Raw genomic sequence first — 16,298 nt, 5'->3', positions numbered from 1 at the left:
GAGAGGGGGAAAGTATTCAGAGGCAGCTGGCTAAACGAATAACGGGGGATTAGGGTATGGTGGGGAATTAAAAAGGAAAGGGGTAATCATGGTCGTTGATCAAAAGGATCAACGGCCTGGATTAAAAGGAGGTCGGGCGGGTTGGATAAACGGGTTAAGGGGTTGGGTTAAATTAGGATTGGGTTGGTCCGGAATTGGGCTGGAAAGTGGGTCAATTAGGGGGTCAAATTTGTCTATGATTGAAATACCAAATTGAAACGAAATGGGGTCAGTTTTTAAATAGCTAGTTTTGTCCCTTTTATTTTATAAAATAGTAAAAAAGATTTTAAACACAAACTAAAAGTACTTAACCAACTAATAATATATAAACATTAATTTAAAAATATTGGACCCAATTTTACAGTTATAGGAATGCTATTAATCTAAAAATAGGCCAAAATTGCAATTGTATGCAATTTTAGCTTTAAAATACCAGATAAATTTGTAAAAAATATACAAAAACCCCCTTAACTATATTTTGGCATAAATATGAGAATAAAATAAGTTATTCATCAAAATGATAATTTTGGGAATAACTATTGATTTTTGTACTGCTAAAAATGGACAATAAGTTGATTTTAAAATCTTTTAAAAATTAGAAAAATTGCCAAAACACTTAGCTATGCTTATATATGCATATATATGCTATTTTGAGAGTATTTTTGTATATGAAAATTATATTAGGGAAAAATTGGGTATCAACATCCAATATGCCCAAAGGACTTCGGGCAAAATTTCTCTCCATTTTCCCTTAGCATCATCCAACCTTTTCTTTAGGTTTTGAATGAGGGTCTTGTTCGTTGATTCGGCCTGTCCTTTCCCACTAGGATGATACGGCATCGATAATATCCTTTTTATTTTGTGATCTTTCGAGAAACTTCGTTGTTTTGCTGCCGATAAATTATTTTCCATTTTCGCACACTATCTCGGCGGGTATCCCGAATCGGCACACGATGTGATCCCAGATGAAGTATATAACTCCTTTCTCTCTGACTTTCTCGAAGCCTGTGCTTCAACCCATTTAGAGAAATAGTCAGTCATAAACAAAATGAACTTAGCTTTACCTGGGGCTGATGGCAGAGGGCCGACGATATCCATTCCCCATTTCATGAACGACCATGGGGATAGGACTGAATGAAGCTGCTCCCCAGGCTGATGAATCATCGGTGCATGTCTTTGGAATTTGTCGCATTTTCGAACGAACTCCTTAGTATCTCTTTCCTTATTGTCCCAATAATACCCTGCTCTGATAACTTTGTGAACCAGTGATTCGGCATCGGAATGGTTCCCGCAAGTGCCCTCGTGAATTTCTCGTAGGACGTAGTCGGTGTCTCCTGGACCCAAGCATATTCCAACGGCCCATCGAACATCCTTCTGTACAATGTTCCATCTTCGGCCAGTGTGAATCGTGCAGCTTTCATTCGCAGAGTCCTCGATTCCTTAGGGTTTGACAGAAGTTTCCCATTCTTCAGATAATCGATATATTTGTTCCTACAATCCCAAGTTAGGCTTGTGGAGTTTATTTCGGCGTGGCCTTCTTCGACTACCGACTTTGAAAGTTGTACGATAGTCCCCGAGCTAATTTCATCATCTTCGACTGATGACCTCAAGTTTACAAGGGCATCGACCTCACCATTCTGCTCTCGTGGTACATGTTGTAGGGTCCATTCTTTGAACTGCTGTAAGGTTACCTGCAATTTGTCCAAGTACCTCTGCATTCGATCCTCTCGAACCTCGAAGGTCTTGTTGACTTGGTTAGCCACGAGTTGGGAATCACACTTGGCCTCGATGACCTCTGTTCCAAAACTTTTAGCCAGCTCGAGACCTGCAATCATGGCCTCATACTCGGCCTCATTGTTAGTCAACTTAGGGGTTTTGATGGATTGTCTAATTGTATTGCCTGTGGGTGGCTTCAAAATGATGCCTAGCCCGGAACCCTTCACATTCGAAGCACCATCTATGAAAAGGGTCCACACCCCCGAGGATGTACCTGATTTTAGCAATAGTTCATTTTCGACCTCGGGTACGAGGGCTGGTGTAAAGTCGGCCACGAAATCTGCTAAGATTTGAGACTTGATGGCCATTCGGGGTTGATATTCAATATCGTACCCACTGATTTCGAGGACCCATTTGGCCAGTCGGCCTGAGAGTTCGGGCTTGTGCAAAATGTTGCGAAGGGTATAAGTGGTTACAACACAAATTGGGTGACATTGAAAATACAGTTTTAATTTCCAAGAGGCGCTTATTAGAGCAAGCTCTAATTTTTCTAAGTGTGGGTACCGGGTCTCTGCTTCACCTAAAGTTCGGCTAACGTAGTAAACAGGAAATTGCGTACCTTGCTTTTCTTGAACTAGGACACCATTTACCGTGACCTCTGAGACTGCCAAATATAAGCAGAGTTGCTCATCCGCTTTCGGAGTATGAAGTAACGGTGGGCTCGAAAGATACCGGTTTAATTCTTCCAATGCCTGTTGGCATTCTGGGGTCCAAATAAAATTGTGCTTCTTTTTTAGCAGTGAGAAGAACCTGTGACTTCGATCCGAAGACCTCAAGATGAATCAGCCTAAAGCAGCTATCCGTCGTGTTAACCTTTGTACGGCCTTAACACTGTCCACGACTGTGATGTCTTCGATTGCCTTGATTTTATCGGGGTTGATCTCGATTCCCCGATTTGATACCATAAAGCCGAGTAACTTGCCTGAACCGACCCCGAATGCACATTTTTCGGGGTTGAGCTTCATGTTGTATCTTCTCAATATGTCAAAGGTTTCCTGCAAATGTGTCAAATGGTCCTCTGCGCGCAGGGACTTAACTAACATGTCATCAATATAAAACTCCATTGATTTACCTATTTGTTCTTCGAACATTCGGTTTACTAGGCGTTGATAAGTAGCACCAGCAGTTTTTAGCCCAAACGGCATTACACTATAGCAATAAGTACCGTACTTAGTGATAAACAAAGTCTTCTCTTGATCCTCTGGGTTCATTTGTATCTGGTTGTACCCGAAGTAGGCATCGAGAAAACTGAGGATCTCGTGGCCGGCCGTGGCATCGATCATGCAATAGATATTCGGCAGAGGAAATGAGTCCTTAGGGCATGCTTTGTTCAAGTCTTTGTAGTCTACACACATTCTAAGTTTATTCCCCTTCTTGGGGACTACAACTACGTTTGCTAACCACTCGGGATATTTTACTTTCCGGATGGATCCTATTTTGAGAAGTTTGGTTACCTCGTCCTTGATGAATGCATGCTTTACCTCGGACTGTGGCCTTCTCTTTTGCTTTACCGGTTTTAACTTCGTGTCCAAACTCAATCAATGAGTGGTGATCTCTGGTGGGATCGCTGTCATGTCAAGGTGGGACCAAGCAAAACAATCCATATTTTTAATAAGGAATTTAATGAGTTTTTCCCTGAGCTCGGGAGTTAACCCCGTGCCCAGGTATACTTTTCGATCGGGCAAATACTCGATCAGTATGACTTGTTCTAGCCCTTCGACCGTTGACTTTATGGCATCAGAATCATCGGGGATTACGAAGGTTCGAGGTATCATGCAATCATCATCCTTGATAACTGTTTTTCCGATCTGGTCGAAGCCGGCGACTGGGGTTGCTATTTGACCTTCTATTTTTCCTTTGATTATAGTCCCTTTGTTGATGTTAGAGTCGATACTGGTATCACCTCATCGATTGCAAATATCTCTTTGGCTACTGGTTGTTCGCCGTACACCGTTTTGACTCCTTCCGGCATTGGGAATTTCAAGATTTGATGAAGCATTGAAGGCACCGCCCTCTTATTATGGATCCAAGGTCTCCCGAGCAGCGCGTTGTATCTCATATCACCTTCGATTACATGGAACTTTGTTTACTGGATAGTTCCAGCCACGTTCAATGGCAACATGATTTCCCCTTTGGTGGTTTCACTTTCCATGTTGAAACCGTTGAGCACTCGAGCTGCAGGCACGATTTGATCCTGAAAGCCGAGCTGCTCCACGACCCTCGATCGAATAATATTTGCCGAGCTACCTGGATCAACCAACACACGTTTAACTTGAATTTTATTCATAAGTATAGATATTACTAGTGCGTCGTTGTGAGGCTATTCGATCCCTTCTGCATCCTCATCGTTGAAAGATAAGGTATCTTCTGGTAAGTAGTCCCGGGTACGCTTCTCCCTTGTAATTGTGACTTTGGTGCGTTCAAATGTCGGACCCTGAGGGATATCGACCCCACCGACAATCATATAAATCACGTGTTGCGGTTCCTCCTGTTCATTTTTCATGTTTGCATCCCTGTCTCTGAAGTGATTTTTTGCTCGGTCGCTCAAGAACTCTCGAAGATGACCTTAATTGAATAAACGAGCTACCTCCTCCTTTAATTGTCTGCATTCCTCGGTTCTGTGACCATGGGTTCCATGGTACTTGCACATTTGATTTGGATTCCTTTGAGCTGGATCGGTCTACAGGGGTCTAGTCCACCTAATATCCTTGATTCGTCCAATGGTTGACGCAATACCTGAAGCATCGACGTTGAAGTTGTATTCCAATAACTGTGGTGCTTCCTTAGGCTCGACATGTTTATCGAAGCCACTCTTACTCATGAGCCCTCTAGAATTTTGACCTCGATCATTCCTTCGATCGTTTCGAACTGGATTACGTCCCGGTCCATTGTTTCTACGATCTGCGCTATATGGTTGGTACCGATCTCTGTTCAATCGGGGTTGTCTGTTGATGCCTCTTTGAATTCTACCTTCGGACCTATTTGGGTTAACGGAACCGGATGGAGCTCCCAACTAATCATCCTCGACCCAAGTCACCGCTGGATATTCAATCAAATTTTGCTTTAGTTGACGTGATGCTACCGAACTTCGCTCGTTCAAACCCTGAGTAAAGGCTTGGACAGCCTAATCATCGGTAACCGTGGGTAGGTCCATGCGCTCCATCTGAAATCGAGATACAAATTCCCTTAGCATTTCATTGTTCTTTTGTCTCACTTTGAAGAGGTCCGACTTTCTAGTCGCGACCTTTATTGCTCCGGCGTGTGCCTTTACGAACGAATCAGCAAGCATGGCGAAAGAATCGATGGAATTGGGCGGCAAATTATGGTACCATATCATTGCCCCCTTCGACAAAGTTTCTCCAAATTTTTTCAACAGAACAGATTCAATTTCATCGTCTTCTAAGTCATTTCCTTTTATTGCGCATGTATAAGAAGTGACATGCTCGTTAGGATCAGTGGTTCCATTGTACTTGGGAATTTCTAGCATGCGGAATTTCTTCGGAATGGGCTTTGGAGCTGCACTTGGTGGGAAAGGCTTCTGTACGAACTTTTTCGAATCCAAACCCTTTAGAATCGGGGGTGTCCCTGGTATTTGATCAACCCGGGAGTTGTACGTTTCTACCTTTTTATCATTAGCCTCGATCTTCTTTTCTCCCGATTCAATCCGTTTAGTGAGCTCCTCGAGCATCTTCATGATAGCGGGATCAGTTCCTGATCCATTATCGTTCAATTTCTCCTATACGGGTTCGACCCTTTGAACAAATTCCTGTGATATATCGACTTCGATTATGCTTGGGGCTCCATTCTGATTTTGGAGTTGTGCTATCGCGACCTGCTGAGTTTGTAGCATGTCAAATATCATTCGGAGGCCAATTCCGCCTTCTTCACCATTTTGTGCGTTTTGTCGGCTGCCTGGGCGTCTCTGCGGACGCTATTTTCAGGGTCGGTGCCTAAATCTCCACGAATGGCGACACGAGAACTAACATCAACCGGATCTACGGCCTATGGTGCGTCGGGATTGATTGGAGGCACTCCGTTTCCCGGGGTGGCTACGTGTTCGTTTTCACCATGAAGACCAAGGCCGGTATTAGCGTAAGTGGGTACTGCTTGGGAGTTTGACATGTTGATTCCCGAAATCAAAAATACTCACGAGAACAAGCGTAAAAGCGGTGTGTGTTATGAAGCTTAAAATATTAAGCAATCACTATTATCCTTAGCCCCACCGATGGGCGCCAAACTATTTACCCTAAAAATTGAGTAACAATTAAACTTATAATATGATTTTAAGGATGCGTGATTTCACTTAATATCAATTGATAAACGTAAAGATAAGCGATGCAAATTGACAATAATACAAAGCAAACCAGCGTTTGGTCAATGCCCTCGAGCTAATGAACACACGAGTTTGGTAGTGCAAGAACAGTTAAAGAGCAGCAAGTTGATAAACAAAAGAACATGAGTTAAAGAGAGAATATTATATTGCTTTGATCTGTATGAATGTAAGGTGCTTTACAAATGATGGGGACTCCCTTTATACTAGAGAAATCCTAATTATGGTATAATTCTAATTACGGAAGTAAATCCCATGATTGGTACAAATAACTGCCCTTGATTCGATCTGTTCCGGAATTTCCGCTATGATCTTCGACCAGTCACGGATATCTCGCCTTTCGGTTATTGCACTTCACTCAAAGTCGGTCATACTTAGTCTCGATTGCTACTGGCCTCGGTCTCGACGGACATCTCGATTCTTGAACTCGACACCTCGTCTTCGTGCTATAGCCTGATCCATCACGAGGCTGACCCTCGACGTGATCTCTTGGTCTCGATTAAATAGCAAAATCGGGCAAGCCCGATTTAACCGTATGCACCATGTATACTTCAGACTATAGGGGAAAGAAATAATATCTTCCCTTTTATAAAAGCTACTTAAGTGTGACAATCACAATTGAACAAGTTAACGAGTGACCAATTGCTTTAGAATTTACTTGAAATAATTGCAAATGTAATACTAAATAATCTTCATATAATACAGCATTTGGTTTTGGTATAAAACTCTGCATAAGTTATGCAAAGTCTAAGACTGCATACCAAATGTATTACTAATACTGGTATAGCTTACTGGAATTTAGGTATTATTTTATAATTAATAGAATGTATAACGAAAATTCGTGAACTATTGATAAAGGGTGAAAAGTGCATGTTGTGTGTGTTATTTCTTGTGTGAGTTGCCAGAGTTCACAGCGCTTTTGAAGTGAAAATATGCTCATTACGTGTTTCTTATTTGTAGGAACAAACTTGCGCGGAAATGGATCAAATGGGAGAAAAATTGGTGAAAAAAGAGCTGAAAAGAGAAGTTTCGGATAGCGAAGCGAGGTTCACTTCACTAGATTGGGATCGGAGCAGAAAAAACCAGAAAAGTCCCGGACAGCGGAGCGAGGTTCACTTCGCTAGACCGAGATCGGAGCAGGAAAAAATCAGCTTTTCCAATCCGAATTAGGAGAAGCCAAACTCGCCCCAACTCAATCCTAAACCATATAATTATGAGAGTTAGCCACTTTTTAAATGAGAGAAGACTTTGGAGAAGCAAGAACACGCTTGGAGCAAGAATAAGGATTCAACTTCACATTTTTTGCCTCTTTTTTCCTAATTTTCATTGTTATGAATTCTAATCTTGTATTTGTGCAAACAATTATGAGTAGCTAAATTCTCATCTAGGGTTTGATGGAACCTCTTGGAGGATGAATTTTTATTGCGTTTAATATAAGTTTGCGATTGGATTTCTCTACTTGTTCAACTACGTGATTATTGTGGTTGATTGAAGGGCCCTTAATTGACTGTGCCGATTTAGTATGTATTACTTGGAAAAGGGTACACATTTAGGTAGTTGTTAACCAACATTAATTCTAACGTATATGAGGAATCAATATGGAAGATTTAAAGGTGGGATTAGGAATAATGAAACCTTGGTGCGATCTTAGTGAGCGATAAACTAGTGCCAGCTAGCGTAGTTCCGAAGAATACGTCTAGTAAATTGTTATATTTGCTCGGAAGAGAATTACGACACCTAAAGTGCTCACGATCGGTAGATAATATCTAGGCGAATTTATAAGGGACGTGGTCGCGGGGAGGATTCCGGCGAGAGGGGAAATCGTAACCCTGGACCTTTCCAATCTTCTCTACAACATTTGCTTTTTTAGTAATAAAATTACAGCTTTTAAATTACCTTGCTTTTAGTTAGTAAACAACCAACTCATTATTCAATATTTCTGAAGGTTGATTACTTGAATTCTTGTGAAACTAGTGGTTGTGATTAGTAGGTTAATTCCCTGTGAGATTTAACTCTGGACTTGTAAACCGGATTATATTTGCAACGACCACTAGACCTCTCAGGAGGCATAGTTGGCCATGATCAACTATCAACACGTGAATACGAGTATGTTAAGACAAAATGCCCTTAGATTAGGCACTATCCACATAACAATCATTACTATTCCCTGCATTCTCTACATTATATTCACCGTGTAATAATTCTTGCATTATTATTCACTACATAGATTAGTCTTCGTTTTTTTCTTAAACCCGTACCTAGTCAAAAATCTCCACATAAATTGGGACAGAGGGAGTAATATCTGTCTATTCTTCACTACTCCTCAAAGAATACCACTCAAGTGATCTTTCGCCTTTATTGAGGATCACTGGCTGAATGGTTCTCAAATGGACAATATAGCCATTGCACTTAGATAATCAGATTCAGATAACATAGAAACATAAGTATGTGCTTTTGGCATGCATCATACCTCTTATTTAGTTACTCTAAATAGTTAGACATTTTTCAAGGAAACTGAACATACCAAGGCAAGATCATTTATTTCATCAAAGGAAGTTTCATGTGAAGTCCAAACAAATAAATGTTTAATCAAATCCCTAGGTGACTAAGGTTTCAAGTCAAAATTTAGTTCCACTCACTTGGAGGGGTTAATTATGTTGTACATGCCCGATCTTGAAACAAACAGATTGAGCATATGCACCACTAAGCATAAGGCTCTGCAGCAGACTTTCAGCTTACTTGTTGCTGGTGAGTCCCGTAAATTGGATAAGCCCCGTATGCAGCTGCAGCATACATGGAAGGGTCATGCGGTGGTGGAAAAGCATATCCATAAGCATTATAAAAATGTCCCCCATAGTATGGTCCAGTCCACTGCTTCATAAAATCAGCTCTTGACTGCAAAATCCCATAGCATTGGAGTCAGTAACATAAGCAGAAATACAGGACATGTTAGGAGCACCTTGCTTGAAACTGCTTAATTGGTGCCAGATGTAATTCCATTCCTCATAGACATCACATTCAAATTTGCTTTCCATCCTCCTTAGAAGAGGGGGAGGGAGAAGAAAAATCTAGGAGAAGCTTGCTGCCCAATACCAGTAATACGTAACTTGAAAACATGTGTTTTGTCAATATTACTTGGTGAAACTCAAGCAGATATAATAAGTTAATAACTATCCACATGTCTAGCAAGCATGTGCTGTAAGTCGAGTAAACTTGTAAACTAGCATAACTATTGAAACATGAGAAATGCCAACTATTGAACTTTCGATTTGTCATAAACTAACGCTGACCTGTCTTTTGATTCTTTTTCCAAAGACACATCAGAGAAGTAATAGCAGAAGAGAAATAAGGGATGGGAGAAAAATAGAGATTTTTGCCTGTTTATTAGCTGGATTTCGTCCCCACGAAAGGCGCACTGTTTGCTTGCCAATAGCAGTTCCATTCAGCTTCTGTAACGCTTTTTCTGCATCGTTTCTGTCGCAACAAATTAGATCCATTTGTTACTGAACTACTTACAGCCTAAGAGTAAGTTAATAATTTGGCAAATGACAACCGCAACCGACAACCTACCTTTTTGCAAACTGCACAAAACCACATCCTTTCCCAACTGGTATCTTTACAGAAGCTATTTCACCATACTGAGCGAAAGGCTGTCTGAGATCCTCATCACTAACATTGGGGTCAAGACCTCCAACAAAAATCTACAATGATCATTGATTAGTCAAAGGAACTATAAAGATAGAAAAGCAAAGGGAGGAACGAAAGACTAGTTAACAAACTGTTGTATTTGTAGAATCTACATCAGGTTGTGATCCTTGTGGCGATGCGCTATTGGAGTATCCACCTACCAAATCCATTTTGGAAGTATTAAATACAACAAAATTTGGCGACTTAACTACCACAATATTTGGTGTAAGTTCTTTCAAAAAATGAACCATGATCTGAAATTAACAAGGAAACATATATTTACTGCAGTTCAAGGAAAATCATAAGTGCAATGCAGCTGAAAATCAATACAGATGATTAGAAAAGGAAGGAAATAGAATTCAGTTACTTGCTAGGTCCATACAATTTTTAACTACTATTATGAATCTCATTGTACTGTCACTTTTAAGTACTCCCTCCGTTCCAATTTATGTGAACCTGTTTGACTGGGCACAGAGTTTAAGAAAAAATGAAGACTTTTGGAATTTGTGGTCCTAAACAAGTCAAAAAGGGGCCCAGAGTATTTGTGTGGTTATAAAAAGTTTCTCATTAAGGGTAGAATTGTAAGTTTAAGCTAAATTGTTACCAAATTCAGAAAGGGGTCATTCTTTTTGGAACGGATCAAAAAGGAAATAGGTTCACATAAATTGAAATAGAAGGAGTACCACATATTAATATTATCCTGAACATATTCCCTATACTAGTGTGGTCCAACATAAGAGAATCAACGTATTCTAACAACTCAAATGACAGTACTAAACACAAAACAAGGATCTAATATCCCACTAGAATAGACACTAATATAACTTCCATATTTTCTTTCTCTTTGGAGCGAGAAAGAGGTTAATGTCTTCCCTGCCCTCTTTTTTGGAATTGACTTCTCATAGCTCAAATGACAGATTCCCACTTCAATGAAAACTGTGGATGCAAACAAGCACATATGCATATAACTTTAAAGTCACTTCGAAAAAGAGATGGTATGACTTTCAACTCCATGTTAGGAATTTAAATAACAATACAGAAATAGAGAACAAGGGAGGAACATGACTGAAAGCCAAGCATAAAAATAAGACACCTTGCCAAGCAAACATTTGTAGATATACACAAGAAAACTCTAGGAACGGAAAACGAATTCAGTGACCTCTTAAAAGGGAGCAGTGGATACCGTGATAGCGCACAAACTGCTTAAAATAAGCATGGTAACCAAAAAGGTCAATACTACACTTCAAGGGCGGTAATGATGCAGATGAATATAGCTTCTAGTGCGGAAACAATAGCAGCACCAGACTTGGTTAGCCAGTTCACCATTAAATACGAGTCCCAAAAGAAAAACTATAAGAAGAAAGTAGGATCACATCTCCTTTTTTCCCTTCCACCCAATAGAGAATTCAGAATTCACTTGTTCAAATCAAACAGAGACAAAAAGGTATTCAGAACCAAAGCCACGTAGGAGACCTAGAAGAAGGTCAGTTCTTACCTAGTGAAGAATAGTGTTGTAGGTATCCAGATGATTTCCGTGGTGTGGCTGCACCAATTCGCATGGGCCTACTTGAACAATACACGCCATTCATTTCAGTCATTGCTTGCGACCTCTCATTATCGTCTGCAAACCTTACAAAACCATACCCTCTTGAACGACCAGTATTGGCATCTATGACAACTTTAGCAGCTTTAACAGAAGGATATTTTTTAGCGAAGGTTTCATGTAGCAAGGTATCTGTAACATCTGCAGCTAAATCTCCTACAAAGATGGAAAGGCCAGAACCATTGTTTGATCTCTTGTCACCCGTGCTAAATGAAGCCCAATTCAAACGAAAAGGTTGATCTGCATTAGGCATTGTCATGCTAAAATATGTTTGCAGAACTTTCTCTGCAGCAGCATGTGAGTTGAATTCAACAAAACCATATCCCTCCAAAAAACCAGTGTGTTTATTGCGAATTATCTTGATGGAGGCAACCTGCGTGAACAGGATATCTATTAGCAACAAATTGTGTGGCAAAAGAAGGTATTCCTTGTAAAAGTTTACTCCCTTTTTTCTGAGGAAAGTATGTTTTGGAAAAGCCATATATCACTTTCTTCAAGCCACCACTTTTTTCTTGACCGAGAAATCCGTCTGGGTCAAACCCTTAGGACCAAACGCAGCCTTCGAAACTCGGGAATATCCCTGCCCCTCTACCCTCTACACTTAAATATCAGGTTTAGTTCGCATGGCGCAGGGCTTGAACCTGTGACCTACATCATAAGCACCTCAACCGTTGCCACTTGAACTAAGCCCTGGGGACTCTTCAAGACACTACTAAGTATAAGAAAATGGTTTACATGTGTCTAAGAGTCACTGCTTGCTTCATCGTAGGTTAAGCATATCTCGCAATTGCTTGTGAGGAGGTGTCTACATAGTGTTAACTCTTTATTCATTATTTGCCGACTTGGTTTGCATGATTAGTCCTGCTTATTGACATAAACATAGAAAGTGCTCTTGGTGAGAGTACTGGTAAGTTGTGAAGCAGAAAATGCCACAGAAAGATTCTCTCTGAAGTCTCTAAGTAGTTACACAATATCTCCACTTTGGGTATTTTTCATACAATTTTTTCTACACCATAAAAAACATAAATGAAAAATGGAAGTTCTAACACAATTTTGTTACGCCTGTAAGTTTCCTCATTAAACCTGGTTTTCAGAGAAAAGGTTTGCAACGGGAATGGGAAAATCTTTTGCATGAAATAAAACATATGGATGTAAAAACCAGTATTAAACAACTTGTTCAGTGAAAAGCAAGCAGATGTTTTCAATACCATCATAACCTTCTCATTAATTTTAGCAAGATTAAATAGTTGAGAATTGAGATAAAGTCTGCAGACCATATTCAAAAGATGTATCATCTGATATTTTACATGAAAGATTCCACAATTACCACTTTACACTTAGACAAACTGCAGAATATTGTGTGCGCGCTCTTGTCCAGCTATGTCCAAGAACAAACTATGCTCAATCAGAAAGGTTATAACAAATAGCAAAATGCAAAGGCAATGCCACAGCGCTCAAAATTCTTCACTGAGGACGAGATAGACTTGTTGACTAACAAAGAACTGAAAAGCGCTTATCACCATTCAACGCCTGGAACTTCAGAAGGATGACAGCCAAGTGTGCATGAGTTATTTGTGCACCAAAACTGTAAATTTGAATGTAAGTTGTTTGTTCTTTTCCTGATCCTTAAATCTTGAATTGTTGCAGCCGCATATCGTGAACAACAAAAAAAAAAGGATTAAACATGCAGGTACCATATCCTAACTGTCAAGACTTCAATGTGTAGACTGACACATGTAGGAAATAAATGGGAGAAATGCAACCTTGAAAATTTTGAAAACTAGATCCTATCTCCAAATCAAGAGGTTGAGGTCTGAACTCCAGTTAAGAATACGTGGCAACCTCTATAGAAGGCTATAGCTGTTCATTAAGGGAACTTTCTTTTAACAACCCCTTATTTGGTAGGTCGCAAAATCATGAAACAAAACTCATTCTATCTGATAACTATAAGGGGGAAAGGAGTTTCAAGGCCATTGAATTGTACGACCTTTTTTTTAAACATCTAAGGAGAATTTGGGGTCTGCAAGCATGAGTGCTCAGGTAAATCTAGAGTCTTAATACCGTCTTACACTACAAGCATCTCTTTGTTATACCTTCCTGATCAAGCTAAAGGAAACTACTTTTGCACATAATTAAAGCATTTCCATATATACAGTCCTGAAATAGAATAACAGAGCACGTGTTTCCTTTTAGTAAGTACTTGACATCTCTAATCAATCATAAAAATGAATTAAGCAAGAGACGTATATAGATAACACGAATCACGTGTCTATAAACAAAAGTAACTATCAAATCTATGCATTACATATCAAAACCACGTATATATAGGTACGATATTGACATAACTATAACAGTGAAAAATAATGAACCTCATTGGTGGAAGCAAAGCAGGTGCGCAGATAATCCTCGTCCATCCAATTATGAAGGTCCCCGACCCAAATCGTACGATTCTCATTGTTGGATCCTCCACCTTTATTCTGCTGCTGTTGCTGCGGCGGGTGGTGGTGGTGGTGTGGGTGATAGGGTATGTAGTGAGGTGGGTGCTGCATTACCATAGCCGCCGCCGGATACTGCATCGCCACCCATGGCTGCTGAGTCACCACTGGCACTACATTCGCCTCCGCCTCACTCACCACCTGTTGCGGCGGGGGTGAAGGCTGTTTATTCTCCGGCGTTTCAGGACCGTTGTTTGTTTCCATTATTTTAGACCTGTATTATATATTCTCTACAGCTACTCAAAATCTGTAGAAAATAAATCGTATAGCTATATATGTTTTGTGTTTAATCTAGATAGAGATATATATATTTGTAAGTATATATAAATGAATGTGAATCTGAAGCTTTATGGGAGATTGAAGAGAGAAAAGAGATGGTGGCTGAAGAAGAGAGGATGTAAATGTATATGAAGATGAGGACTGAGGATTCAGGGAACAATTGCACTGACGCGTATGATTTGTCTGCGCCGTTGGATTAACAGGTGGTTTTTCGTTATCCCTAGTTCTATTTAGGGTCGTTGCTACACCGGACATTACAATATAAAAATTATATTATTTAATGTATATATTTTTTATTGATGTATATTTTGTTCATTATAGCTTTCAGAAAAGGACTTTTGTCATTTTTGTATGTAATCCCGAGATTAGTAGTACTGGAATTGTTATATCGCATTGAAGATATTATAAAAATAATATCACAGTTATAATATAATTAATCTTAAAATAGTTAATTCGAAATTAATTGTTCAACCAAATATGAAATAAAATAATCTATTGTTATCCCTTATTCCAACAAGGCACTAACCAAAATACCCCTTATAATATATTTAGATATGATTTTATGCATATGCACTTACAAAGTAATGTATTTTTTGGTAGTTGGTTGGTATTTATTTATTTATTTTTGTTGATTGCTAAATTATATTTTTTTTATTTGTAAGCTCGTGTAACTGTACATATTAAAAATAAATAATTTTCAGCCGTTTAGTTGTTTTAATTAGGTGCATGATTCATATAATTATAAGTGGTTTTGAGCAACGATACTAAACTCAAACCTCATTTTCACCTATCAAAAATACATTTTTGAAGTATGCTTTCATATAATATTGTGTTTTTTTTTTTTTTGGTAGAAAATTTGAAAGTTAAATCTACTTAAATGATATAAATACTTTTATTAAATCATAAATAAGGCAATTTTGATCATTATGGAACTAATGAGTATTGCTAGATCTTATGGCGTAGGAGTAAAAAAAATTATTCGCAATAAATATGTGTCTTGTGTTAAATTTGATCACTTAACTTATTAATTAAGTGATGTAAGTTATCACTTTGATTTAAAAGTAGTTAACATTAATTTTTCTTTTTTCTGGTCTGATAACCCTATCAAATTAGTTTCTTTTTTTAACTAGTGTTGTTTCGGGCACAATTTTGTTATGCGAGAGTACCGCAACGCCTTTAATATTTATCAGGGAAGTCCAACTAATCAGTTGTTGTATTCGAGTGTATCCGACTGTATTCATGGAGTGAAACATGGGATTACAGCTGGACAGATTATTGTATTCGACTATATTCACGGCGTGAAATAGGGGATTACACTGTTTTTAAAACAGAAAGTGAATCAATTAACATAATAGACTCCTAATATAACTCAATAAAAAAATATTCCTTTTGTTGGAATGAAAGATATTGCTGGTATTCCTTGTAAGTTTTTTTCTAAACATTCATTTACCTGCTCTACTTGTCCTATGGCTAGACAACCTAGGTTGCCTTTCCCCGATAGATGCATTAAGACTTCTCATCTTTTAATGGGGACACTTGGAGGCCTTATTCTACACCTACTTATATTGGTTATAAGTACTTTTTCACTATTGTTGACGATTTTACTAGGACTACTTGGATCATCTCATGAGTTCCAAAAGTAATGATTTTCCTTTACTTGAAGCTTTTATTTTCATAGTTCAAACTCAATTTCAGACCAAAGTGCAGTCCATTAGAAGTAACAATGCATTAGAACTTGGTTCTAGTAACCTCGATGTCCAACTTTTTAGAGACCTAGGGATAATTCTCCAAACTACCTGTTCACATATACCTCAACAGAATAGTGTTGTAGAGAGGAAACATAAATACTTGTTGGCAACATCAAGGACTCTCCTTTTTTTTTGTCTAAGTTGCCTATCAGATTTTGGGGGAATGTGTACTTACTACCATATACCTTATCAACATATTTCCTTCTAAGTTGTTACATCATAAATCCCCTTTTTAATTTCTTAATGGTCATACACCCACTTATTCTCATTGAAACCTTTGGTTGTCTTTATTTTCACACAATTCCCAAGTGTCACAGCGATAAATTTCATCCTAGTGCAGA

At 39.0% G+C, this 16,298-nt stretch overlaps 1 protein-coding gene across 1 annotated transcript; it reads right to left on the bottom strand.

Annotated features, from left to right (window-relative positions):
- Positions 1–8,655: 8,655 nt before the first annotated feature.
- LOC109240405 (polyadenylate-binding protein RBP47C-like) lies at positions 8,656–14,428 on the bottom strand. Its single transcript, XM_019407038.1, has 6 exons — positions 13,805–14,428; positions 11,328–11,808; positions 9,925–9,989; positions 9,716–9,846; positions 9,523–9,619; positions 8,656–9,040 (listed from the first exon to the last, which is right to left on the bottom strand). The coding sequence occupies exons 1-6, from the start codon at positions 14,132–14,134 to the stop codon at positions 8,876–8,878; spliced, it is 1,269 nt and encodes a 422-aa protein (XP_019262583.1). The 5' UTR covers positions 14,135–14,428; the 3' UTR covers positions 8,656–8,875.
- Between the last annotated feature and the right edge of the window lie 1,870 nt (positions 14,429–16,298).

The sequence above is a fragment of the Nicotiana attenuata genome, unplaced genomic scaffold (assembly GCF_001879085.1).
Source record: "Nicotiana attenuata strain UT unplaced genomic scaffold, NIATTr2, whole genome shotgun sequence".
Lineage (NCBI taxonomy): Eukaryota > Viridiplantae > Streptophyta > Magnoliopsida > Solanales > Solanaceae > Nicotiana > Nicotiana attenuata.
This window is presented reverse-complemented; position numbering and strand designations above follow the sequence as displayed.

Coding starts and splice junctions, on each gene's coding strand:
- LOC109240405 (XM_019407038.1), bottom strand. CDS start 14,134: ATGGAAACAAACAACGGTCCTGAAACGCCGGAGAATAAACAGCCTTCA. Junction 9,990..11,327: donor ACAACACTATTCTTCACTAG/GTAAGAACTGAC, acceptor TGGATTTGGTAG/GTGGATACTCCAATAGCGCA. Junction 9,620..9,715: donor TTTGTGCAGTTTGCAAAAAG/GTAGGTTGTCGG, acceptor TTGTTGCGACAG/AAACGATGCAGAAAAAGCGT.